Source organism: Lagopus muta, chromosome Z (assembly GCF_023343835.1).
Source record: "Lagopus muta isolate bLagMut1 chromosome Z, bLagMut1 primary, whole genome shotgun sequence".
Classification (NCBI taxonomy): domain Eukaryota; kingdom Metazoa; phylum Chordata; class Aves; order Galliformes; family Phasianidae; genus Lagopus; species Lagopus muta.
Window position 1 is genome coordinate 74,637,718 of NC_064472.1, and position 27,255 is coordinate 74,664,972.

General features: G+C 48.9%; 2 protein-coding genes across 4 annotated transcripts in view; both read left to right on the forward strand.

The window, feature by feature from the left end:
• The first annotated feature begins 239 nt into the window (after window positions 1-239).
• TBC1D2 (TBC1 domain family member 2) lies at window positions 240-23,848 on the forward strand. Of its 2 annotated transcripts, none has more exons than XM_048930600.1 (14): window positions 240-554; window positions 2,857-3,364; window positions 4,007-4,139; window positions 5,023-5,164; window positions 7,176-7,297; window positions 9,258-9,433; window positions 10,244-10,630; window positions 11,427-11,537; window positions 13,133-13,314; window positions 14,882-15,352; window positions 16,978-17,098; window positions 19,138-19,323; window positions 19,979-20,100; window positions 20,825-23,848. In XM_048930600.1, exons 2-14 carry the CDS (start codon window positions 2,954-2,956, stop codon window positions 21,024-21,026), a joined length of 2,766 nt encoding a protein of 921 aa, XP_048786557.1. In that variant the 5' UTR covers window positions 240-554; window positions 2,857-2,953; the 3' UTR covers window positions 21,027-23,848. The 2 variants fall into 2 exon arrangements, with proteins under 2 accessions (XP_048786557.1, XP_048786558.1); XM_048930601.1 differs by having other exon boundaries at window positions 240-550.
• Window positions 23,849-25,099: 1,251 nt separating this feature from the next.
• CORO2A (coronin 2A) overlaps window positions 25,100-27,255 on the forward strand; it is a 48,494-nt gene continuing 46,338 nt past the window's right edge. Inside the window, exon 1 of one of the 2 annotated variants that reach the window (XM_048930605.1) lies at window positions 25,100-25,120. The gene's annotated coding sequence lies outside the window, so the exon portion shown is untranslated. Of the gene's footprint in view, window positions 25,121-25,214; window positions 25,296-27,255 lie in introns of those variants that run through there. The other variant, XM_048930604.1, reaches the window with a different exon arrangement.

The window sequence follows — 27,255 nt, forward strand, 5'->3', positions numbered from 1 at the left end:
GCCGTTTCCTTCCCTCGTTCTGCTGTGAGGCGACTCCTGCCCCGCCTCCCATGGCACCGAGCTCCACCTTCCGTGCTGATTTATTTATTTCTGCTCTCTCTGCCACTCCCCGTCACGCCGCCGCGGAGGAGGCTCGGGGCGGTGGCATCCCGCTCCCGGCCGGCCGTTCCGGTCCCCATCCCTTCCTTCTCCCCATCCCTTCCTTTTCCCCCCGCCCCCCCCCCCCCCCCCCGCGCCAGGCGGTGCAGCCCGGTGCCAGGCTCTGCCGTGCCCCCCCGGCGGGGATACGGCTGTGCTGTGAGGCTGTGGGAGGGCGGGGGGAGAAACGTCTGTGCGGGGCCCACCCTCATCTTCCCTTTTCGTCGGTGAGTCAGTGTCGCGTTCGGCTGGACGGCTCTTTCGGACGGCTCGCAGGCTGAGGGAGGCTTGAAGCAGAGGCTCCTCTCACTGTCGGATCTGTTCTGGAGGCCGTGGTCACCCGGCTTGGGGTGTCTGCAGCTCTGCAGCAGCAGACAGTGGCTTCCAGAGGCATCTCTCCAGAATCCTGCAAGTAGGTGAGGCTTTCTCTATAGCCCTCGGTAATGCAGATTTGACCAGAGCTCTTCTAACGAGGTTCTTGAACCTGTGTGGTGGAGCCATGGAGTGTCACCGTCAGCACAGCTAGAAGTGTGTTGGAGTCTTTGGATGGCGCAGGAAGTCCTTGTGCTTTGAGCCAGCGGTGTGCCCTTGTGGCTTGGAAGGCAAATGGTGTCCTGGGCTCCATCAGAAGAGGGGCGGCCAGCAGGGACAGGGAGGTGATCGTCCCCTCTACTCTGCTCTTGTGAGGCCCCACCTGCAGTACTGTGTCCAGGTCTGGAGCCCCCAGTACAAGAAAGACAGGGAGCTGTTGGAGAGGGTCCAGAGGAGCCACAAAGATGATCAGGGGCTGCAGCACCTCCCCTACAGATACAGGCTGAGGGAGCTGGGCTCGTTCAGCCTGGAGAAAAGGAGGCTGTGGGGTGACCTCATGGCAGCCTGCAGTACCTAAAGGGAGCCTAAAGACAGGAGGGGAGTCAGCTCTTGGAAAGGGGAGATGACAGCTGGACAAGGGGAAATGGTTTGAAGTGGAGGGAGGGCAGATGGAGGTTGGGTGTCAGGGGGAAGTTGTGTGCTGTGAGAGTGGTGAGGTGCTGGAACAGCTGCCCAGAGAGGCTGTGATGCCGCGTCCATCCCTGGAGGTGTTCAAGGCCAGGTTGGATGGGGCCCTGGGCAGCCTGGGCTGCTGTGAAATGGGGAGGTTGGTGGCCCTGCATTGGTGGGGGGTTGGAGATTCGTGATCCTTGAGGTGCTTCCAACCCTGGCCATTCTGTGATTCTGTGGTTGCTAAGAAGGCTTGAGGCTGCTGCTGCTTGATAGTGGTTCCCTTGAACCTGCCAAAATTAGCCTGGAAATTAGGCTTCTGATGTGGCACCTACGTAATGTGCTTATTCTGGCATTTGTATTTTCAGCAGTAAGAGAGTGGATAAAATAAGTGAATAAAAAAAGAGAAAAAAAAAGTGAGTGTTCTGTAGCTTTTTGAGAAGCAGATGAGTGAATGGGAGGAAGCAGCATTAAAGGAATGGAGCTTAAATACTAATGTCTGTAAGCCTGTACCAGTAAGAAGGATGTTGTTCCTAAAAGCATGAGCTTGGCCAGTGTCTTTTTGTACTCCTTTGTGTTATCCCCATTGACCTGTTGTCATCACACCACTGGTTCAGTGTTCAATGGTTTTATGGTTGCTGTTGGATTCCCACTAATATGTATTTGCTTACACATTTGCTTCTGATACTGCAGTATTTATACTGAAGCCTCTGGCAGGCTTTTTCATTAGGTGAGCTTCAAGATAGGCTTTTATTTAACAAAAAAAAAAAAAAAAAAAAAAAAAAAAGAAACCCCATCAAGTTTCTAATAGGTTTTATTTTGGGGTGTTGTTATTTCGGTTGTGCAAGGACCACTAGACATTGTTATATGCAGCTGTGAGCAAAAAGTCATTTCTCCCTAATTTGCCCACAAGTGTGGTAGGTTTGCCACCCTAGCACATAATCAGAATTCATGTGCATGTGAACCCATGTAGTCAGGTACAGCTTTGAAACTGACCCTGTCTCTGAGAGGAGGACAGGGCTAAGAATCTGCCCAAATCCCCTCCAGTGTTGTTTTTCTGTTTCTCTGTTGCATATTGCATTCCTTACAGAAACACAGCAGGGTTCTTTAGGCAACGGAATAACAGAGTCTGTTTAGTAGGAATCACAGAATCTGTTTCTCTGGTGCCTAATCCGTCAGGTGAGGCCTGCTGAATAAGACCCAGAGCACGGAATGTTGGCTTTTTAACAGCGTTCTTCAGCTGCCATAAGGATGGGTTTTTCTCCAGGTTCTGTGGTTTAAAATATTAGCTTAGCATGCAGTGACAAGCTTACCTGAAAGCCATTGACCTGAATTTGTGTCCCAACAGAGGTTGTTACCTTGTTTTCTGCAGCTAATACTTAATATTCTTCTCTGTGACTTCAAAAGCCCCGTTTGTTGCTAATGACTTGAAATGCCTGCAGGATGTACTTGTTTTTCACCTGAAAGATTGTAGTGGTTTCTCTGCTGCTAGTAGAGACTGTTTATGAACTGTAGACAGAAAACTGAGATGTAGAGGTCATTAGAGCCCAGGAAGGGAAAGAGCGATGACCAATATTGGACACTAGGGACCTCTGCTGGGTAATTTGAAAGCTAGGGAATGTGGTGGTGTGATTTTTTTGTTTGTTTGTTTTTGTTTGTTTGTTTTTCTTTCTTTCTTTTTTTTTTTTTTTGTCATATATGAGACCTAAGCATATTCCTCAATTTTGTCTTCTGCAGGTTGTAGAATAATGTTGATATAGTTGGTATCTGCTGTACCTCGTTTACCTGGAGATTTCCTGTTTCAGTTTGTTTCTGAGTGTATTTCCTGAAAGAGATGAAGAAAGGACCAGGAAGTGGTGCTTGTCCCAGTGCTGGAGTTCCAGACCAGATAACAGAGCCAAACTCAGATGGCAGTAGGAGCGACGGAGACTCAGCAAAAGAGAAAGATGTGCTTCCCTCTCCTGGAGAACTGGAAAATATACAGCTGAAACCCAGCAGTGAAACACACAGAAAAAAACTCTGTGGCTATTTAAATAAGCTAGGCATTAGGGGTCCAATCAAGACCTGGAAGTCTCGGTGGTTCATTTATGATGAAAATAAGTGCCACTTACTATACTACAGGACTGCACAGGACATCAACCCTTTGGGCTCTATTGATCTCTCCAGTGCTAGCTTTGACTGCAAAGTAGAAAATGATGAAGGGGTTTTTGAGATCAGAACACCGAACAGAGTTTTTACTCTAAAGGTAAGAGGCAGCAGCTTCATTTGAGGGCTGCTACAAAACATTCCCCATTAGGACAGATTCACCTCTGTAATGTACCTCAGCCTGAGTTTTGTGCTAATCCCCTCAGCCTGGACTGTTACCTTGTAAACCTGAGTTCCTTGCTCTGATTTTGTAAGGCTGGGTTTCCGTCACTGAGATGGATTTTCTTTAACAGAATAGCAGTAAAAGCCAAACTGGGTGCTGGACTGAAGTAATTTGAGAGTCCTGCACCCATGCATAACTTATTGAATAGAAACGAGCTCCTCTGTATGAACTGGTTCCCGCAGCAGGAAGCTTAGATTCCTATCTCTGTGAATGTCTCTATTAAGAGAACTCTGTTCATGATTCCCACCTAAAGTAATCTTAACATTTCTGCTCAGTCTTGGAACACAGTAAACCAGAAACGGTTAGAACTTGGTCAGCTATCTAGTGAGGTTCTGTTGCTAAGGCCATGCTGAAGATTTACTTTGTCTCTCCAAATTAAGATTTGGGACTGGAGAATGTAGCATAGGCATGACTCAGCTGCCTTTTATTTTTGCTAACATGGGCAGAACAGTGCTTGTTAACCCTACAGATTATGTCTTATGCTGTTAAGATTGCCTGCTGCTTCCTGTTTTCTCTTAGGCAATCAGCAAACAGGCAATGATGTACTGGCTGCAGCAGCTACAAGTGAGACGTTGGGAATTTTGCAGTGCTCAGAGCAGATTTCCCGTGGGCAGCTCCCAGCTTGTAAATGAACCTCTAGTTGGCAGAATAAGTAAGTGTCACCTATGTCATCCCTTCATTTGCTTTCAGCCTCTGAGTGGTGAGCGGTTCTCATCTCTAAATGACTAGAGGCACTGCCCAGGTATTTAAAGGCACGTGCCAACTATCACTGCCTGGATTGGTGTTTGGAGGTTGTGGCCTTACTGGAGATGAACGTGAATGCACTGTCTCTTGATCTGCCACGGCGTGTGCTAGGCAATATTCAGGTATCTTATGGTTGTGAATCCCCTCTTAGCTTCCCTCATACGCTGGAACCCTGCATGTTTGGTGGTGTCCCTTTCCACTGTGAAGCCAACAGTAAGCAAGTCCTGTAGTGGTGGAGGAATAAAGGTGCACGTGCCTAGCAGTTTGAGTAAAGAGGCCAATGGAGGGCAGAGACAGAGCATCCATATATTTAGCTATGACTAGATGCACTAGATGTTTTATTTAAAGCAACCAACCTGCTCCCTGCTAAGTGTCTGCTTTAAATACCCTGGCATTTCACTATCATAAGCAGCAGTAGTATAACAAAAATATGTGTGAGCTGTTACCTACGCATTAAGAAACACTGCGACTGGGGTGGGGAACAGCAATAACTCTGCTCTTTATCTGTTTAGAGGCTTGAATTTGATTTCTAAGGTCTTTCTCATGTACAAGTGCTTGAAGCCACTGGGTAGAAATAAATTACCTGCTCAAGGACTACTTGGAACCTTCTGTAATTTCATCTTATATAAGGGAAACCTGCTCTGCTGCTTTTGTTACTGATGTGTTGTATACAAAATGCCTAAATGTAAGAAAATGTTGTGGTTCTTAAGTTACATTGAGGAGTCAAAGTCTAATGAAAGACTGCCTTGAACACTTACTTGCCTTTCATGTTTTGGTTTGTTTCCATGTAGATGTTGCTGATGATGAGGGCTTTCTGCCTCCAGTCAAAACGCCAACAGAAGTGGTGGGTTTACAGGCAGCCTCTTTGCCTGCACCCCAAACAGCTACAGCTTTGCAGAACATCTCCCTTAAGCACCCTTGGACAGAGATACAGTAAGTGCATGAGGAGAGTTGCAGTGCAGTTCGCATGCCCATCTGTGCGTTACTTACTTGTTTATATTGTTTGAATTGGGGCACTTTTCTAGGTAGATAAGCCATGAAGCAGTTTTATGAAGAAACAAACTTTATGTTGGAGCTTCTTTGACATCCGCTTGTTCTAGTGTGTTTCACAAGATATAGCTGTCTTGCAAAAGATCCTAGAGGCAGAATCAGAGCTTGATTAAGCTCTTCTAGGTGCATCTAGTGGTTTGCTTGTTTTCTGTGGTGCATCTGAACATTGCTCTTGGAAGGACTTATGGGCAGGTTGAACTGTACTCTGTAGGTTAGCAATAGAAGCCCTTTGCAGTGGCTTGAAAGGATCTTGGGTACTTTGCAGAGCAGGTACTTCAAGCTCGAGGCATTTGAGCCTGTAATAAGGCCTTGACACTACACAAGTTGCTGTAGCTTGGCTGATTTTCAGGCATGTGAACAGGCCCCCTGCCTGCACTGATTTCATGTTTGTGATTGCAAGCTGTGGCTCCATCGGGGTTTACACATTACAAACCTTGAGCAGATACTGTTGCTCAAAGACAGTCCGCACCAGCGTGTCCTTAAGCATATCCTCATCACTTATTTACAGATAGCCCACAGCATGCAGGTGGTCACAGGCACTTGCCAAATGTTTTTTGGAGGGGAGGTTTGCTGTAGTTTTGTATCACTGCTGCTCTGGCTGCAGTCTGATGCTGATAGGAAGAGGGGCTTCCTATGGTACATAAGAGTAGCAATCTCAGCTGTACTGTTTTGCAGGATAGATACAAAGTGCATTCTTTCCTCTGCACTTTGATTAAAAATACTGTAATCGTAACTCCTCCCCAGCCTTACTTTTGTAAGCTTGAGTAATAATTGCTTCTTTTCATCCTTGGATCCAATTGTTACCTTGGTCCTGTGAACATTTCTGCAGGCTCTGTTGTGTAGTGTGTTTGGTTTCAGCTGAGTTCCTCCGATTCCTGAGTTGTTCTGGTTTCATGGGGAAAACAGCATAGCATGAAATAAAGAGAAGCAGGAAAATTGTATCAAAGTAATGCCCACTGCAGCCTACGGGGAGTGGAGGTCTGCTGATCTCTTCTGCCAATGCATTTGCTTAGGTCAGAAATTTCTGCTTTTCTACTCATGAGCCTCACAGTAAAAAGGCAAAAAGGAGAATAATATCTAAGCTCCAGCTTCATTAACAGTAAAGACGTAGCTAACATGATGTCCTGTGTATGTGTCAGAACAAGGGGCTTATTTTCTTTCAGCTGATGGGAAGAGAGAAGACTTATAGAAATAGGCAGCTGTCTCACTTTCTTGTATAGGTTTTACAAAAAACACTGACATGCTGCTGGTTCTCCATGATCTTGTGGAGACATCTTTTAGTTCTTCTGGCAGCATCTGAAAGCAGCAACTGCAACAAACAGTCTGTGATTGACTGCTTCTAGATCTCATAGCAGTTTTATTCCAGAATGTCTGTACTGTATCAAAGCTTATCAAACTAGTTGTGGCAAGGTTATTAAATGTGATTTAGATCACAGGACCTGTGGCAGCTTCAGCTGTAACTGTTGTGGCAGTTTTGGCTGTAGAGAACTGAACTTTTGTTTCTGTCTGAGGGCTTCTGCAAGGAACTGAGCTAAGGGAGGAAGAGGAGAGGGAGAGAAAGAAAGAAGAAATGATTGTGATTTTATCTGCTGCCTTCTGTCCAGCCTTTATGTAGAGGGCTGAAGGGTGTGGAAAAGATCTCCATCTGATTCACTTGGCTGTGCTGGTAGCAATTTTGTGGCATCTTTCTGATACATGCTGGTTTCAGCTTTGCTCCCCTTAGATCCACCAGTGCCATGAATGATTCTTTTTTTTTTAAATCAAATGGTGGAGGCAGGTTCTGGGAGGAGGGAGATGTGATGAATGAGGAGAAGTGTGTCACTGGGTAATTCGAATATAACTGGCTGCAGCATTCATCGCTTCTGTTCACTGTTTTAGTCTCCTCTTGTTTCAGAAACACTGTCTACAATATCTGTGGCTCCAAGCAACTCTGGGGGAATGATGGGAATGTCTTTAACTTCAGTAAATTCCAGGAGGACCCTGAACAAGAGGCAGAAGTGGAAGCACAGTGTACAGGTGCCTGTTACTGAAATGTGTATGGCTATGACATAATTTACTAGTGAGTCAGACTTAGCAGAAAAGTGAAGGATAGAGTGGCAAGTAGTTCTGGGACATGAAAGCTTGACCATGTTGTCTCCTTCCTTCCTTCCTGAGCGTTGCTGGCACAAGAAAGACTCATTTTGCTCTGCTTTAGGCTGTATCTGTTTGTCTCTTACCCGTGGAATCTTTTCCAGAGGCAAAATGATAAACCATATTGCTAGCCCATACTATTTCCTTGAATTGGAAATTAAACTGCTGTACAGTCTCATTCTCCTCAACGCTTTCCTCCCAAATATAGGGTGTAATTGCTGAGTTTAGCATGTGTTCTCCACATACGCTAACTGCCTTTTGTTGTGGGCAAGACAGGTGGGGTGAAAGGAGGGTTTACAGGTACCATGAAACATTATTTATTTATTCTGGGGGCACCTGTGGTTCTCATCCCTGCGTTTGTGAATCCTAGCAAGTTGATGTTTCTTGTCCTGTGTGTCAGTCTTCTAGTTGGAGCTGTTGTGAGTCCCCTCATAGCAAGGCATAGGAGTCTGTAGCAAGAAACTTAGTTCTGTTTTCAGGCCTGTTAGCCTGACCTTGGTGCCAGGGAAGGTTATGGAGCAGATTGTCTTGAGGGAGATCACGTGCCATGTGCAGGACAGCCAGGGGATCAGGCCTAACCAGCATGGCTTCTTGAAGGGCAGGTCCTGCTTGACCAACCTGATCTCCTTCTATGATATAGTGACCCATCTGATGGATGAGGGAAAGGCTGTAGCTGTGGTCTACCTAGACTTCAGCAAAGCCTTTGACACTGTCTCCCACAGCATTCTCCTGCAGAAGCTGGCAGCCTGTGGCCTGGATGCATACACTCTTGGCTGGATAAGAACCTGGCTGTAGGGCTGGGCCCAGGCAGTGGTGGTGAATGGAGCTAAAGCCAGCTGGCGACCTGTCACCATTTGTGTTCCTCAGGGGTCGGTGCTGGGCCTGTCCTCTTCAGTATCTTTATTGATGACCTGGATGAGGGCATTGAGTGCACCTCAGTAAGTCTGCAAATGACACAAGGTTGGCTGGAAGTGTGGATCTGCCTGGGGGTAGCGAGACCATACAGAGGGATCTGGACAGGCTGGAGAGCTGGGCTGAAGCCAATGGGATGAGTTTCAACAAGGCCAAATGCCGGGTCCTGCACTTTCGATGCAACAACCCCAGGCAACACTGCAGGCTTGGGGTGGAGTGGCTGGAGGACGGCGTAGAGGAAATGGAGCTGGGGGTGTTGGTTGGTGCTGGGCTGAACGTGAGCCAGCAGTGTGCCCAGGTGGCCAAGAAGCAATGGCATCCTGACTTGCGTCAGGAATGGTGTTGCCAGCAGGGACAGGGAAGTGCTTGCCCCCCTGTTCTCGGCACTGGTGAGCCTGCACCTCAAGTGCTGTGTTCAGTGTTGGGCCCCTCAGTGCAAGAAGGGCATTGAGGCCCTGGAGCGGGTTCAAAGGAGGGCAACAAAACTGGTGAGGGGTCTGGAGCACAGGGCTGATGAGGAGCAGATGAAGGAGCTGGGATTGTTCAGTCTGGAGAAGAGGAGGCTCAGGGGAGACCTCATTGCTCTCTAACTACCTGAAGGGAGGTTGCAGTGAGCTCAGGGTCGGCCTCATCTCTCGTGTAACAGTGATAGGACTGGAGGGAATGGCTTCAAGCAGCACCACGGGAGATTTAGGCTGGATGTTAGGAAATACTGCTTGTCTGAAAGAGTGGCCAGGCACTGGAATGGGCTGCCCAGGGAGGTGGTGGAGTCACTGACTCTGGAGGTGTTCAAGGGACGTTTGAGTTTTGTGTTGAGGGATGTGGTTCAGTGAGAACTGTTGGTGATAGGTGGATGGTTGGACTGGATGATCTTGTAGGTCTCCAACCTTGGTGATTCTGTGATTCTGTATAAATTAACTCTGTTTCCTTTCAGTGAAGGAGACCCCGGAGGATGGGAGGATGGAGTCTCGGTTGAACTTGTTTAGGAAAGCCAAGTGGGTGAACAGTAGCTTGGCAGAAGAGCAACCCCGGGAGAGGAACTCAATGGATAAAGTGAACGTCCTACAGCAACAGATGCTGACACTCACAGAGGAGGTCAAGTCACAGAAGGTGAGTGCGGTGAAGAATCTTCTGCCTTTAAGGGCAGGACCCTGAAAGTGTTCACAGGGACTCCCTGGACCTTGGTGCTTGGTAAGGCTGAGGGGGCTGAGCAGGCATTCAGCTGAAGCTCCTAGTGTCACCCTGATGTACATAACCTGATGGTGCCCAGCACAAGGAAAGCACGGACATTCAATAACCACAAAACACATATAGCAGACAGGTTGGAAAAGAGAGGTTAAAAAAAAATCCAGGTAGGTTCTGCAGTTGTCATGTTGGTATATGTTATTTAACAGATGTATGAAGTACAATCTTGGATTGGATATCGTGATACTGACAGGAGCTGCCAGATTGAATTGTCATGGTTTTTTTGAACAACAGTCTGCCATTAAGATGTGATGTGATTGCAGAGCCCAGTCACTGCAAGGCCTCTGTCTCCTGAGTGACAGTGCCAGAATCCTCAGTAATGCTAGTATCTCTTTCCAGCAAAAGAGACAAGAGAGCCAGGTCCCATGGTGGGTAATTAAGTTACACCCTTGTTTTGGTTCCTTAAATGTCTGAGACAGCAAAGCATGAATCAGCAGCACAGTGCTGGGAGAAGCTTTTGTACATTCATGTGGCTTGGAGTGAGGGAGGACTTCTGCAGTGTGAAAGCTGAAACGAATATAGCAATTTCCATTCAGTTTTCCTTCAGAGAGGAGTCAGTTTTGAGATCCTGAGGATCTTTAGCTGCTTACTCATTACTAGGCAGGTCTGTAGAGTCCTGGGCAGTGCCCTGGGCACACTGTGAACTAATCACTGTGAGTTGCTTTCTTTTACCAGGAGTTGGTTAAGCTTCTCCACAAAGCCCTGGAGGCAGCCCAGCAGGAGAAGCGAGTGTCTAGCATGTATCTCACTGCAGCAGAAGATAAGGACAGGCTGGAGTTAGTGCGCCACAAAGTGAGACAAATTGCAGATCTCACCAGTCGACTGGAAGCTCTTGAACAGGAGAAGAAGGAACTTGAGCAGATGCTTGCTCTGAGAGACAGCCATATCCAGGAACTCAAAGAGCATGTGCAGCTTCTGATGGAGAAGAACCATGCCAAACAGCAAGTCATCATGGCCTTGACAGAGCAGAGGACCCGAGAACACTCTGATCCCCTGCAAGAAGCAAACGCTGTCACTGCAGAGACATTGTATAAACAGCAGGAGGAGATTGAGCACCTGAAGGTGTGTGGAGGTGACACAGATTATTTGAGAGGTTGCATTCCTGTACCCTCCGGTTCAGTGGGAGATTGTTCCTAGTGGAAAGCACAGACTGTATTTCTAGTTCTGTGTGCATCAGAGACGGGGTGGGAGGGCCTCACCTGGTATTGATAGAGTTCTCAGAAGCAGATAGCTTGGCTTCAGACAGGTGGAACAAAATACTGTTTTGATCTAGTTAACACTGAGAGCCAGCCTCTTTGTTCAATCTCCTGTTTCACTTACTGCTGTCTAACCTGCTGTTTTCATGGCTCTATTGGTGTGTGCTTCCCTCTTGCAAACAGTTTCCCAACACATATTAGTTTTTTTCAAATCCAGCCTGTTGTACTGTTACCACACGCACCATTATAATGAACTGTTAGCATGGGGTGGAGAACTGCCAAATGAGGCACTCTGCTGTGGGAAGTGTTTTTTCTGCCAGCTGTGGGGCTGAAACCTGCATCTATTTCTTAAAAAAGGGAGAAAAGTATTCTTCATCTCAGTTAGCTGTTTCTTTAGCTTTCTGCCATCCAACTGTCTCTACGTCTTATAAGTGCATATGTTTTCTAAGTACATTTAGCATTTTCCAAGTGTCTTCTCTATGCATGACACCTCTATTTAATGTTGTGCCTTCATTTCCTTTGGAGACTGTATTTGTCCTGGAAAGTGCTGTCTTGTCTCTAGAACATGACATTTTTTCTTGTCCTTTACTCATTCCATACCCAAGTCCCTCTAGGGACCCTCATATGCACTGTTCCTCTGTGACTGTTTTGTTTTGTGGCAGGATGATATCGATGCATACAAAACCCAGAACCAGTTTCTCAATTCGGAAATCCACCAGGTTACTCGGCTTTGGACAAGAGTTGCTGAGAATGAAAAAGCCCTTCTGATGAAGGTGAGCAAAATAGTTCTTTTTTCTTGGGGACACCTTTTTCTAAGCTCTGTCCTAAGTGGGTGCTGGGACGATTTTGATACAAAAACTCACCAGGAAGAAATTTGTTTCCTATTTTTTAATTTCAATTATTATTTTTAGTTTAATTTTCTTGCTTTGTATTGTTCCCAGATTAGGTATGATTGTTTTCTGTCTCCAGTCAAAGTAAAATGCTTGCAAAGTTCGCTCTTAGGGATGCTGAAAACTAACTCAGACTCCTGTAGACATTTCCTGAAGAAATGTCTGTGCTAAGAGAATGAGAAGTTCTTGAGACTTGGCAGGCTGACTAGGTCCTGGCTCCATCTAGTTTTGATTTCTGTACAAGGCCTGGTGCTGTCAGGTAGCAATTCTCTTAGATCCTGCAGCTAGTTGAGAGTTGATTTCTCTTCTTAGGCTGTTTTCATTTCTAGTGTTGTAAGTATGCATAAACTAGTTGTGCTTAGACTTGTCTTTCTGGTCCTAAACCACTGCTTCAGGCTGGCATTTGTTCTCTAGGTTTTCCCTGGGTTTTCCTTACTAGATTTCAAGGAATGTCCTCATAGCCTTGGATTCTGTAACAGGGCAAGCAGCTGCTTCTGAGGTGGTGTTGTCATTCTTTTATCTCTTTGCTTCCTAGTCTTTTGAAACCCAGTACACCTCAGCTTGTTCTTGTTCTCTGATCCTCCAATTGCTGTCAGCTTCAGAATGGAAGTAATCATACTGAAATGCTCGACTTGAGGCAAAATGCTGAGTAAAGTGGTAGTGTGACAGTGTCCTATGCTCTTTTCTGTCCACTTTCTATGCAGCCTAATTCTTTCTGTGATTCCTGTTTTGTTTTTAATTGCTGCTTCCCACTGAGAAGTCCTCGTGCTTCCTGTGAAACACTGATTAGGTGAGTTTTGTCACCTGTATGGCCTCAGTTGTGAATTGTGAAGTGGTGATAACAATCCTCGTTTCCCCGCTTCCCTCCTCTCCCCCTCCCCACCTGCTTTTTTTTTCTTTTCTGTATGCCCTGGAGTGTGGTGGTTTTGCTCTGTTTGAACTCACTTGAGCTTCCTGTGCTTGATGTTGTATAGCAGTATGATGGTATGAGGTTGCTTGGGAGCACATTCGCTTTGTGATTCTGCTGCGTATCCTGAAGTTGTGGAGGTTCCTGCTCAGTCCCTTGAGTGGTGTGTATTTTCAGAGTACAGCTCAGTCTATGGTAGAGAACTTGTCTAAGCAGCACAGAAAAAGCCTGAAGAGAATTCAGATGCAGTGTTGGCTCTGATCTGTGCTGCTTGGGATATGGCCACCCCTGATGCAGTGCAGTAGGTAAGCAGGTGATGCTGTATTTGGCCTGCCATTCAGAAAGCAAATTCTGTTGTGTGCTTGCTTATGAAGCTTATGTGTGTTCATTGGCAGTGGTGATTCATTCATAGCTGCGCTTCACGTGGGTGTAGAAAACTGCTGGGCGTGTTTTCTGGGGTCTTGCTATTCAGGAGTCTTTGTTTTATGTGTGGGCCAGGCTAGCAACGAGCAGCGGTGATAGAGGAAAAACCGTCAATGAGCTACCTCATTCCTTCTTGTTTTGCCATCAGTGTGCCTATCTGCAAGCCCAAAACTGCCAGATGGAGAGCAAATACCTGACGGTCTTGCGGAAGCTGCAGGAGACTCTCTGCGGCCTCCCCAGCTCACATGCTGATTTGGTGAGGAACCTCATCCAGGAAGCACTCCAGTGGGATGTGAAGGAAGGAGCAGATCTGAACCTGAACCCTGTGAGGTAATAGAGAAGCATGTGGGGAAATTCACACCCTTGCAGGAGTCTGTCAGTGAAGGGGAATCTGCAGGCAAGAGAGATCTGAGACAGCTCTATAGCAGGGAATTGGAGCCATGACCTACAAGGAGAGGTAGAGGAAAAATGGTAATGTGGAAACCATGCACAGCTGATAGTAGCACATCACTGCAGGAAGGGGAGTTAAAAGTTAAATAAACCCTGTCACTAACTAGTTACCTGAGAGAAGAGGCTAACTCCCACCTTGCTACGGCTTCCTTTCAGATGGCTGTAGAGAGTGATGAGATCTCCTTTGAGTGTCTTCTGCTCCGGATTAAACAAGCCCAGCTCCCCCATCTGTTCCATACCTATCACCAGCCTTGTTGTGCTTCTTTAGACATGCTCCAGCGCCTCAGTCTTTCTTGTATCAAGGGCCCAAACTGAACACGATATTGAGGTACAGCCTCACCAGAGCAGAGTACAGAAATGCACGAGAGGTCCCCTGGAAAGTAGAGAGTATTTATTGCTCGGAGTTTTCTAGACCCATTCATATAAAGCCATGACTGCCCTGTTTCTAGCTGTGGGTCAGTCTTGCAGTAAGGGGTGGGGCTGGACTGCAGACCCCAAGGGTGCTTTGCTGTTAGTGCTGCTGAGGACCTTGCATTTGTGTTTATGCTATTCTGCACAGTTACTGCCCCAGTTTTGTAACAGATTCTATTACATCTGGTTGATTAGATTCGGATTCTCCAGGTAGCCCTAAGAGTCTAAGGCCAGGCTTGGTCTCTCTGCCAGTTCACTTGGACAATGCCTGCCTGGTTCTGGATGTGGGTGTGTGGCTCTTGCTCTACCTTGAGATCAGGAAGTATTAAGGTGGAGATGAATTGTAATCCCTTTACCTCCCCATGTTAGCTGAGATTAACGCTGTATTAATTTGAAATTAATAGATACGATAGGTATATGTTAGAAAAGATAAAACAAGCATGGACATGGACTGACTTGTTTCCTGTGCAACCTACGGTAGGGCACCTGCTTTAGCAGGGGTTGGACTTGATCTTTTCCAACCCATGTGATACCTTGGAATTAGCTCTGACTGGGGACTGAGGGTGCACAGACCCTCAACAAGCACCATTATCTGCATTTCTGGAGTGTCTGATTAGAAAGAGATTTCCATTGTGCACAGAAGACATCCGAAGGTGCTGTTGGTCTCTATTCTCTGTTCTGATGCTCTGAAGCTTCTGCAGTCCCAAACTGTCTCTGTCCTAAGACAGAGAAGATAAACAGGTTGAGCAAGATGCTACCTTGTTTGTAGGAGAAAAGATGGATTGAGTAAAGAGATCTGTTGGGGTCAGACTACAGCTCAGAGCAGCTACACTTGAATTCATCTGTCTGTCTATGCTGTTGGTGCAGGCTACCACTATGGTTGTGTGTCAGCAGACATGGCAGGCTCATGCACACAGCTGCCAGAGAAGCACAGAAGTACCTGTGCTCTGGCGTGGGTGACAGGAGCACAGCAGTGGCCCTTGGCACAGAGGCCAGCGCCAGCCTTTGAGTTAACCTCTGCCTTGTGCCCTTCCAGTGAGTATGATGAGTATGGGTTTATGACCGTACCTGACTACGAAGTTGAGGACTGGAAGCTTCTGGCCAAAATTCAAGCCCTGGAGATGAAGTCCAACAACCTGCGGAGCCAGGAGGTAGTGGAGAAGCCCCTTCGTGACAGGTGGAATAGCATTGGGGAGCTGAGTCCATCTGCAGAGCTGAAAAGCCTTATTAGAAGTGGCATTCCTGTGGAGCATCGGCAGCGGGTCTGGAAGTGGATTGTCAGCCAGCACTGCAGCTATCTGCCTGACCACTACCAGCGGTTGTTAAGACAGAGCAAGAGCACTGAGCACCCTGCCTGTCGGCAGATTGAGCTTGACCTGCCCCGCACACTGACCAGCAACAGACATTTTTCATCTCCCACTTCCCAGCTCATCCCCAAGCTCCGAAGGGTGCTGCTGGCATTCTCCTGGCACAATCCTGCCATTGGATACTGCCAAGGACTGAACAGGTGAGGAACCAGGTATGCTGCTTCTTCATGGGATTGCACTGAGATGGTGTAGGTACTTTCACTAGGCTGTGATTCAAACAGTCCCAGGCTCCTGTCCCTCTCTAGAGCTGTACTAGCTCTAGATATTTTCTGTATATGGTGTCTTTTTTCTACCCAGTGTTATTGCTGTGTTGTAGCAAGCAACAGAATGCAATTGTCTTCCTATTTTGTAATTTTCAGAGGAAAAGTTATAGGAGGTGGAGTGATACAGTCTCAGGCTAATGTCACGACATATAGGCTGAATCTGTGCGTCGTAATGTGCTCAGAAGAACAATGGTGATGGCTTTAGTCTGGTGATAGTTGGAGGAAGTGTTAGGAAGTGCTAGGAGTTGGAGCAGATGACACATGAGGAGAAGCTCAAGAAATTGATCTGGTTGTATCTGAAGAATTACAGACTCAAAAGGAACTTTAAAGGTCATTTAGTCCAACTTCCCTGCAGCAAACAGGGACCCTACAGCTAGATCATGTTGCTCAGAGCCCCATCAAGCCTAACCTTGAGTGTCTTCAGGATGGGGCATCCACCACTTCTTTGGGCAACCTGTGCCAGTGCCCTACCACCTTCAATGTCAAAAACTCTTTCTTTATAGCCAATCTAAGTATCTCCTCTTTTAGTGTGAAACCATTTTCCCTTGTCCTGTCATAGCAGATCTTGCTGAAGTCTGTCCCCTTTGTTTGTATAGCCCCTCCAGTTTAGAGGCTGGAAGGCCACCACCAGGTCTCCTGGAGTTTTCTCTCTCCAGGCTGAACAGCCTGAGCTCTATCAGTCTGTGAGGCTCAGGGAATCTGGAAGCTTCTCTCACTTTCCAAATTCAGGCTACAGAACAGATTAAAAAAAAAACAGGCTTCTTAGAAGTGTGTAGCCTACAAAAAGAGGCACGGGTCACTAGCTGCAAGAAGGGAGTTTCTGATTGTACATTTTCATGTGAGGAAAATCTGTGTAAGCCATTCCTATTGCTTTTCAGGTGGTCTTCAGAAAGATGTTTTCTATTCCAGAAATCCCTTGATATTAGATGTTATAGAATTGTAAAATGGATCAGATTGGAAGGAACCCTTATAGATAATCTAGTTCCAGTCTGCTCTGCCCTCCCTGGGATACCTTACACCAGATCACGCTGCTGAAAGACTGATCCAGCTTCTGTATGTTTCCCCAGCCTTGAACTCTTCCCATCTAGCTAAAGGGAGATGAGTCAGAGCTAAGGGGAATAAGAGTGGAAGGATGAGGTGAGCCACGTCACATAATATGGAATGTCTCTAAGAAAGCTGTTTGCTATGTTCAAATAGCCATAGCCAGCACACTTTGCTAAATGCAAGGATCTCTACAGAACATTCCATTAGCTCGGAAGCCCAGTTTTGTTGCTGAAGCTCTGTTTTTGATGCTTCCTGTTTGCTGACAGAAGCACACAGGAAAGGAAGGCATAGACCCTGGGTTCCTTCAGAAGCCTGCAGAACAGATCATTCTCTGACCAGCTGTGCTCCCTCACAGACCTAGAGACAGGCCAGTAAGAATCTTGGATTCTCCTGTTCTGTGTTGGACGCTGTCTCCTCCTGCAGTGTTCTGTTGCCTCACTTTGTTTTGTTCATCGCAGATTGGCAGCTGTTGCCCTGTTGGTCCTGGAAGATGAGGAAAATGCTTTCTGGTGTCTGGTCCATATTGTGGAGAACCTAATGCCAGCAGACTACTACAGTGACACCCTGATAACATCACAGGTGAGCTGGCACCCCCCTCTACTGCTTGTACTGCTTTGATGTGGTGATTTTTGGTAAAGGGTTAAAAACAAGTAGTCAGCTTGCAACGTGTTTGACTTCTGACAGTTGATATCACCTTGCAGTTTCTTCCATTACAGTTATAAAGTTGCTTAAGAAATGTGGCACCACTCCTGAATAATCACTTGGGTGTCAGGTTAGTCAGAAGAGAGGTGGCCAGTAACTGCAGTTATTTATTGCAAGGAGGACCCAGTGAAAGTGAAGTAGCTAACTCTGACTTGTAGAACCAAATATGAAGGAAGTGTCTTTTTGGAAACTGCCCTCCATCTTTGGACTGCCCAGCGCAGATGAAGAAAGGCAATGGAATTTTAGTATCAACTGTGCTTCAGTTTAGGATCAAATAGCCTCATTCTGGCTTTGGAACTCCCTGCAGATCAGAAGGCGCTGTGGCCATTTGATATAAAATGCTGTGTTACCCTCCTGTTTAAAGTCAGTGGATTTCAAAGTTTTCAAGGCATGTTGTTTGGTATCATAGAATCACAGAATGGCCTGAATTGAAAAGGACCACAATAATCATATAGTTTCAACCCCCCTGCTGTGTGCAGGTCACCAACCAGCGGCCCAGGCTGCCCAGAGCCACATCCAGCCTGGCCTCCAATGCCTGCAGGGATGGGGCATCCACAGCCTCCTTGGGCAACCTGTGCCAGTGCCTCACCACCCTCTATGTGAAAAGCTTCCTCCTGATATTTCACAGAATCACAGAACTGTAGGGGTTGGAAGGGACCTCTAGAGATCATCGAGACCAGCCCCCCTGCCAGAGCAGGTTCCCTACACATTTAATTTAATTTAAATTAAACCTCCCCTGTCTCAGTTTAAAACCATTCCCCCTTGTCCTGTTTTGATGCTGAATTGTTTGTTGGTGTTTACTGGGACAGGGCCATGCTGTTTCCCAAGTCTCTGGGAAACAAGACTCTGACCAGCCCACAGAGACTTGGGAAGCAGACAGATTATTGTCAGACAGCAAAATGTCTGTGGTGTAGTGGCCTGGATCAGCAGTGTTGACAGTGAAATCTGATAGACTGCAGTCGATACGTGAATTGTAGAAACTGCTGGGGTAGAAATGTCAGGAGGCTCTCCTACTGAGTAATGACCATCAGTGAGCCTTTTTTGGAAAGCCTCATTTGGCCCCTGAAAATGTAGCCAAGGCGCAAGCAAAGAGGTAGGCCTAGCGTCTTTGAGGGTTGGCTTGATAAAGTGAAAGCTGGCTGAAAATGTTAAGGTTTAGTTGTTGCAGACTTGAAAGACCAAAGCATATCACTTTGTCTGGTTTGTACTACAGGGCCAAAGGTAAGTAGGCTGACAGAACTGGTATAGTAATACGATATGGTGTAGGGAAGGACCTAACCCTGGTCTTGCTTTGTACGCTTCCTCTTGTAAAACCACAGCTGTCTTGAGATGGAGCCTTTATAAACTTGATTAAAGGATTTCACCAGCTGCATTTGTGTGTCTAGGTTCGTGCAGCTACAAGCAAAACAGACAGCAGTGAGTCCACAAGGAAGTGAACTGAGAAGATCAGCTGTTTCTTGTGAAGACAGAGAGGGGTCATACGTATTCAGTCTGTTAGGCCATGTGCAGTCATTCAGCCCTGGGCATGCCCTGTTACTCAGCTGGTTTCTCATGACATCACAGAAAATAGCAGTAAGACTGATGTGGAAAGATGTGTCAATGATTTCCTCGTGACTTTGAGATGGAGAACTCTTGCCACTGTGTGAGAAGAGCACATTTCTGCACATCTCAGCCCTGTTTCAGCTCCACACTCCACCCCTCTCCACACCTGTCACTTGGTACTGCACAAAAGTTTGCTGCTCAGTAATTATGAAGGGCTGAGAGACAATGAGATTCTGCGCTCTTCCTGTTTAGGCTATAAGGCAGCACCAGTGGCATGTATAGGCCACTGTTCTGCTTCACTGTCCCTCTCCTTCACACTAGGGTGGTTTGTGCTTGCTAATTTTTGTTGTTGTTGTTGTTTTGGTCAAGTTTAGGTAGATCAAAGAGTCTTCAAAGACTTCCTGGCAGAGAAGCTGCCTCGCCTCATGGCTCATTTTGAGCAGTATCAGATTGATGTCTCACTCATTACCTTCAACTGGTTTCTGGTGGCCTTTGTGGACAGCTTGGTCAGTGACATCCTCCTGCGAGTGTGGGATGCTTTCCTGTATGAAGGGACTAAGGTAAAACCCTTAATCTAGGGCTTCTTTCTGTCTGCATGACATCTGATGTGACAGCAGATTGACGAACGTTCACACGTGTCAGGAGGTGTGGGCATGAGCCTCTTGTCCATCTGCCTCTTTAGTGCAATGGCTTGATGTCTCCTCATCTTCTGTTGCTGTGTTGCCTGCAGGCAGATCAAGCCTTTGATATTATGTGTGGTGCCCTTGCCATTTCTTAGCACGTAGTCCAGCTGTAAAACAGTTCTATGATATGGTCCCCTCTGCTCTACAACTCAGACACAGCTGAGAGTGGACAGATACAGGGATCAGAAGATGGGCAGAGATTTAGTATTGCTGGAAATAAGTGTGAATCTTGCACTGTCCCTCTGCATAGAGAGAACTGGAAAACCCTTGTGAGATTAGTTTTAGTGTCCTTTTGGAGGCTCTGGTATGCTCCAGAGTTGTAAATTAGCTCACAGGAGGTTGTTCTCTTGGGTTTGTTCTTTTGGGTTTAGCTCTGTGCTTCTTTAGGCCCGCCCTAAAGCAGCCTACTGAGTACAAGCCCAGCAACCACACGTGCTGCAGTGTGTATCCCTTACCCTATGTTTTAAGCCATGAGAGCCTGTTTCCTCAGTTGCTAAGCCTTTGCCAACTGAAATGCCTTTCAACTTTCCAGGTGATTTTCCGCTATGCTCTTGCGATTTTTAAATACAATGAGGAGGAAATCCTAAGAATTCATGACAGTGTGGAGATCTACCAGTACCTACGTTTTTTCACAAGGATGATTGTGGATGGCAGGTAGGACGGACTGTGAGGTGTTGTCAAGCTCCTATCTTAGGCCTGTACTTGTTCATCTTTTACATCAACCTAAAAGGAGATGTGACTAGTGTGTTAACAGATGCATACATTAGCATGTCAACAGGACATAGACCTATGTGCCTCTTTTTTGACTGTTCCTCCATGCTCTTACTTAAGGCCTGCTTGGCTTGGACAATGTTATGCTACAACAGGCCTGGCCAGAAAGCCTGTGTTAGTTCTCTTTTTCAGCAGCTGGAACTTGGGAGTCCTACCTGGGTTTCCTACGGCTGAAGTGATCAGGGTATTTGGGAGCACAGTGCTGCTCATGGCCTTTAATAGCACCAAGTGCTTAAGAATAGCAGTTGTATAATCAGAAGAGCTGAGCAGAGGGACTATTCCTCCTGCAAGGAAGATGAGTCATCAGGGTTAGTCTTGGATAGTCCATCTCCTCATGGTATGCTGTATACTTTAAAAGTGTATTTTAAAAGGTTCCCTTGCTTTGTTGTTTGCATAAGAAGCAATTGTCTGTGATTCTTTATGGCTCTGCTGCTTGGTGACTGCTGAGCACAGAGGGCTGAAACACTTTCTGCAGCATCCTGGAGTAGTGAATAACGAGCTGCACCAGAGAGGTTTGGTCTGGGAAATCCCACTCTCCTTAAACACTTGGATATTTGTTACTATTTCAGACAGTAAATGGGTTCACTGGGCCTCTTTTCCATTGCAGGAAGCTGATGAACATTGCCTTCAATGATTTAAACCCCTTCCCCATGAAACTGCTGAGGAATCGGAGGAGAATTCACAGGGAAGAGCTGGAGACAGAGCTGTGCGAGCTGGAACAGATCAAAGCAGCCTACGTAAAAGGGAGAGCAGAGCAGGGATCTCAAGGCTTGGAGGAAATCGTTAGTGAGGAGGAGGAAGAGATATAGCGAAAACAGCTCATCACTCCTCTCCCACCTTGTGGAAGGTCTAACAGCTATCTGTATGTGACAGAGGGAGAACAGATGCTTGTAGGAGTTCATCTGCCCCTGGAAGGCTGTCGATGTAGGACCGTGTGGGGATTTAGCCAGGCTTTGTGATAGATTGGAAGGTGTCAGAGGAATTTTACCCATCCTGTCCACCCCGTGCTGTGCAACTGAGAGATGCAGCTGAAGATCTGTAGGAAATAATGGTGGTGGTACCACAACATGATGCAGGTGATCCAACCAGGCAGGGCATTTCTTGAAGAGGCTTGAAAGAGATTTTTCTGTGCATACAAAATCATAAATAAGTAAAGCAAGAGCTTTTCTTCACTGGTACCTAAACTTCTTAACTGTCTGGGAGGGGAACCTGCTCTTTGAACACACAGTGCCTTTAGTGGTTCACTTGCCAGGAGAGCGCACACACACACAAACCTGCAGCTGTTGAGCCATGCTGCTCTCTCCAGGTTGGGCCTGAAGAAGGCCTGGAAGCTGGAGGACATCTTGCTATGGGGCTCAGGCTGGGACAAATGAAATGAAACGGGGGAAGGTGGAGTTGTCTATCCAGTTTATTTTGGTTCCTGTGGGAATCCACAGGGGCACAAGGTGTGTCTCTTGCCTGGCTGGAAGATGCTGGGAACTACCCTTCCTCTTTGTTTAGCTTTGAGCAGAGCCATCTGTGTGATAAACTGAATTTGCACTAGAGAGCCCTCATCTTGCTGTGAACCAGCTGGCTGTGGACATGGCATGGCAACTTGGACTGCTGGGGGCAGCTGAGTCTTTCGACCCACAGCTGACCAGGACAAGCATGTGGCCCTCTCTGCCTCTGAGGCATGCTTCTCCTCTGCTAGGTTTCTTCACCAATGTGCCTGTCTCTGACATACACTGAAAATCCACATGAATGTGTCCTTTCTGACTTGATTTCTCTGAGGTTTTGAAGGGAATCCATCTTTTCTCTTTGCTGTGCCCAAGTTTTGAGTGTGGGTGCTGCTTTGACGCATGGAATATGGCACATTAGGGGTGAAACTATTTGGACTAGATCACACACACACACAAAAAGTTACTATTTCCTGAATTAGCTGCTGGCCTCCATGGCCTCCAGTGCACCGAAGTGCCCCTCCTGCCTCTAGCAGATGAGATCTGGTAGCTTTCTCCTCTGCCCTGGGGCTGCCCCATCCCTTGGGCCTGCAGCTCAGTCCTCCACAGACGCAGAGTTGGTCGAGCGCTTCAGATAAATACAGCTTTTTCCCCATCCTGATTCTGCTGCCCTGCTTTCCTGCTGAGAGGTGCTTTATTCCAGGTGTGCCTGCAGCGCCCTGCTGTACGGGGAGACATCTGCTCTGTATTTTTAGGAGCCCACTCAGCAAATTATGCCTCCTCTAAACCTTGTGTGTATAAAGTCATTCACGCTTGCAGAGAAAGGGAGACGGGGCATCCACAGCCCGTGCTGCTCTCAGCCAGCTGGGCGATAGCCAAAGCCACGGACAGCGGTGAGCCCAGCAACCTGGTGCATACGGTATGAGACACGAGGACTCCGATCAGCCCGCTTCGAAGAATGACAGAAGCCTGAGGTGGCAGAGCCCTCTAGAGGCCGGCACACAGCATGAATTTACATTCAAATGGGAGCTGAGGTCTGGGAAGAGCGAGAACCCTGCAGCGGATAGACGGGCAACAGCGAGACAGATCCACTGCCGTCATTAACACCTGTGCACACCGACTGTGTGTGAGAAGAAAGTCTCAGCAGTGTCTTACCACAACATCCCAACCCTCTGCCCGACCCCCAAAAAACCAGACCAGTTTTAAAAGGATGCCATGTAACTAGAGAAGCTCCAAAGACAGAAGGATGTTCTTTATAGCTGCTGATCTGATTGACTCATAGATTTACGTGTGCACACAAATACAGATTGCTGCTACTTTTGGCTTTTGAAAAGCATCCTCTCTTAAATAATGACGTGGAAATTAGAAGTATAGTTAAAATCCTGTTGTTATTAAGACTTATAGGTTTTGCTCCACACGTAACGTTTAATGGTGTTCCTCTGATTGTTAATCACCTGCTGAGTGTATGACCACTGCTTCCTTCCTAAACTGTGGTGAAAATGGGCATAACTGCAAGGCCTCTGCCTTGCCAGCGTGCTCTCACAGCCCCTGCTCCTGTTCCCTCCTGCTCTACCAACTCTGATGCTCCTGACCAGTGCTGGGCTGAACCACTGGTGTCACGGGATTGAGCCGGGCCCCGAGGTTTAACTTAGCTGTGTGCTGGTCCTGGTGGCCTTGGCAAGACCTGTGGTAGCCGTGGATCCTGGCTGTTCTGAACAGAGGTTATCTCTGCATGAAATTCATGAGGATACTTTGTGCTGCCACGGCCAGCTGTCACAGCTGGAAAACAAGAGTTTGAGACGGAGCACTGGAGTCCAGTAGTTCCACCTGCCTGCACTGGCACTTGTGAACTGCACGGAACTCTTCTGCTGGCTCAGGAGTCCCTGGGTTTTCAGCAGGTGGCTTCAGCCCTGATTTGAACCACCGTTACCTTCATACCCCTTAGCTAATCCCTTGCTTGCAAAAGTGCCAGCACATAGCAGAGCAACTCGATCCCCTCCTGCACCCTGGCGTGCTGCCCTGACAGAGCCAGGTCCAGGACTCCTTTTTGTGATTTGGGTTAATTTTTATCCCAGGCTTGGGCTTCTCTTCCAGGTAGAATGATGGAGCAGAGTGAAGGCCTTGCCAGGGGAAGGGAGTGATAAGGCTCCATCACAGGGCCTGCATGCAGTGCTCGGGCTGTTTATGGCAATTTCTTGTGGGAATAGATGTTCCAAATTCAAATCGACACTTCATTTTGCTTAATCCTCTGCTAGTTTCATGTTTTTCAACACGATAAAATCTCTCGCACGTTGAAACTCTGAAAGGCCCACCAGTTTTGAAAGGGCAGTGTTTAAGTCAGCCTCAGAAGTCCATGCTGTGCCTCCACACCATCTGCCAGCATGTGTCTGCCACAGCCAGTGACGTCCAGCTTTGCAAGGCTGAAAATAATTACAGCAGGACAGGTGGAAACCAGGCAAGCTCTCGTTAAACAGTGTTAATTGGGTGTAGCCAACAAGAGGCTTCTTCCATGCAAACCCACTGCAGGCCTGTTGTTTCCCTTGTCCTCAGCAGTGGGGGATGGAGCTGAGGTCACACCAGCTCACACTGCCCAGGGCCCCATTCAGATTGGCCTGGAACACCTCCAGGGATGGGCACCTAAAGCTTCTCTGGGCAGCTGTGCCAGCAGCTCACCTATTTCTTTTTTAGCATCTAATCTAAATATTCCCTCTTTAAGCTTAAAGCCATTCCCCCTTGCTCTGTCACTATCCAACTGTGTAGAAAGTTGTTCTCCCTCTCGTTTATAAGCTCCCCTCAAGTCCTGGAAGGCCACAGTGAGCTCTCCCCAGAGCCTTCTCCAAAGCCCAGCTCCCTCAGCCTTTCACTGCAGGAGTGGTGACCAGCCCTCAGATCCTCCTCTGGGCTCGCTCCAACAGCCCTGCATCCTTCCTGCTTCCGAACTGCAGCATCCCACCCCAGGAGAGCACGGTCCTGCAGGGCTGTCCCCCCCCGGCTCAGCACAGAGCCGCCGCCGCGACCGACCGATGATATGATAGCTGTGGGATGCGGGCACGGGACGGAGCGATGTCCGCGGGTAGCCGGCCAGGGACACCTCGTCCGCCCTGATCTCGGGCATCGCCACCTCCTCGCCGTGCTCCGCGGCACCACGCATGGCCCCAGGGCCGGGCTGCGCTCTGCGGGCGCGGCGAGCCGCCTGCGAAGGCGGACGGCTCCGAGCCCACGCGTGCCAACAAACGTGCGCTGCCGGGGCCGCCGAGCCAGCCCGATGCCGAGCTGAGGAAGGGACGTGGGAGCGGCGGTCGGGCGCATCACCGTGCGGCGGCGGCGCTGCGACTGTGGGCAGATGACAGCAAGGCGTTTCCCTGCCAAACGCAGCCCAGACCGCACCGCGACCCTTCGACGACGTCGGGGGACAGCGCGCGGCTACCCCGCAGGGGAGGCGCGGGGCGCCGGAGCGTGAAGCCGCGGTAAGCAAGCGCCGCACCGTCAGCCGCCCGCATCCGCATCGGGCGCCCGCGGACACCTCCCGGCTGCGGGGCGCGGCATGGGGGCGGGCCGGGGCGGGGAGCGGGCTGGGCTGGCGCGGCGCGGCTCCCATGTGCACGCCCTGCGGGCAGCCGGACCCCCGCGGCCAGCGGCGAGGTAAGCAGCGGGACGGCGCGGGGCCGAGAAGCGCGTGGGGGGGGAAGGCCGGGCACCTGCCGCCGTCGGGAACGGGACGGCCGGCGGCGGAGGGACGGCTCCTCCGGCCGCTGCCGTGCGGGAAAGCCGGGGGCGGTGCCGGTGGTGCGGCGCTGCGGGGCTCCCGCGGCCCCACCCCGCTTTGTGCGGAGCGGCCGCCGCCATCCGCAGGCGCGGGGACGCGGCGGGGCGCGGCCGTCCCTCGGCGAGGGCTGCGTCCCCAGGGCGCGGTGTTCGCCTCCCGGCATCGCCGAGTGGCCGCGGCGGCCCTGCGCGGAGCTCGGCGCTGCATCGGGGCTCCCTCGAGTCGGAGCGGCGTTTCCCCTCCCGCCCGGCACCTGCTCGTCGCGCTGGCCGCCCCTGCAGCGGCTGGCCATCCGTAAACTTCGCCCGCGATCACGAGAGCAGCCCCGCGTATGTGCGTGCGGCAGGTTGAACGCGGACCCTTTGTTCTGGAGTCCTGGAAGTGCGCGCTGTGGGATGTCAGCGCAGCCTGCACCGCACGGACGGGACCCCTGGGTGGGTGCCGTGTCCCACCTGTGCTGGGAGGGAGGGTGAGCGGATTCACCAGTCGCCTCGGTTAGATGAAGGTGATGCAACTCTCAAGATCCAAACACAGTTATCAGTCTCAGTGATAATGTCGGTACTAGAATGATCTTAGAAGTACTGCCACTCTCATGGATAATTCTAAGCTGTGCGGCTGAAGTGTGTGACTGTAAAAGAAACCGCAATAAATCCTGGGTTACTTAACAACTTGGGAAACAGAGAGAGAGAGAGAGGGGGACAGAGAAGGTAACCACCGGTTGGGGTTGCAGTGTTGGTCCAGCCCATGGGGTTCTCAATCTGTGATAGCTCTCCTCCACGAGTCCCCAGGTCCCACCCGAGCTGCTTGCAGCCATCAGGGTCCTGTGCCTGCAGGGTCCACCCGTCTGCAGTCGCACCCACATCGTCTGAGGACAGGAGTTTTGGCCACAGGGCTCCCTCCTGACCACATCTTCAAGCTGCCTGTCTGCTGTCACACCGATGCTCTCATCCTGCATGTGGGTGAGGCACACCGCAGATAATGCTGCACTGGGGAGGCCAGGGATGTGCTGTGCCTCACTGAGCATCCACGGTGCCCTGAGGGCAGTGCTGCTCTCCTGCTTCCTGTAGGTGTCCGTGGCAGTGGATTCCCTGCTGGTTGTTATCTGGTGATGTGATGGCTTTCTGACTCTGTGCCCATGATATTTTCTTTCTTGAATGCACTGATTTGTCCCCTGGGAAACATTTAAGTGAATGGATAACATCTTGACCTTTTGTGCACCTGGTAATGTTATTAGGAGCTGGATAATGAGCAGATTTGGGGATGTCTGGCTCTGTGCTGTATATGTGGCACTGGGATGCTGCTGGTCCCTGGAGCTGTCTTGTAGTGCCTGCCTTATTATCTGTACCCCCCTTATTCTCAGATTCCCCCAGTTTCTCGAGTGGGGATCTCATGGGGAACCTGTCAGAGGGTGACAAGGCATGAGAGATCTTCTGTGAAGGAACAGGGTGGAAGGAGACCAGCCCAGAACAGTTCTCTGCAGCTGCTCTTGGTAGGTGCAGGGGGACCTCTGCACAGTCTGTACTCTGTCCCCTGCTCTTCTCTAAGAATATTTGGTGTGTTAGCTTCAATGGAAAAACAAAGAAACACCTCCTCCTTCTGCTTCTCCCTCCCCCCCCCCCCCCCATTATTCTCCTGTCTTCCACTTTCAAACCGCAGTGGTAATTTTTGGCAGGGATGCTGTAGCCGTTGTTGTGGAGGCCATGGGGCTGATGCCTTGCTGTGCAGGAGCTGCGTTGGTTGGATGAGACCGGCCTCCTCCAGATGGAGGCAGGGCTGCCAGCAGCCTGCTCTCCTGCTGCACGGCACGGCCAGGTGTCCCTGGCTTCCCACAGGTGC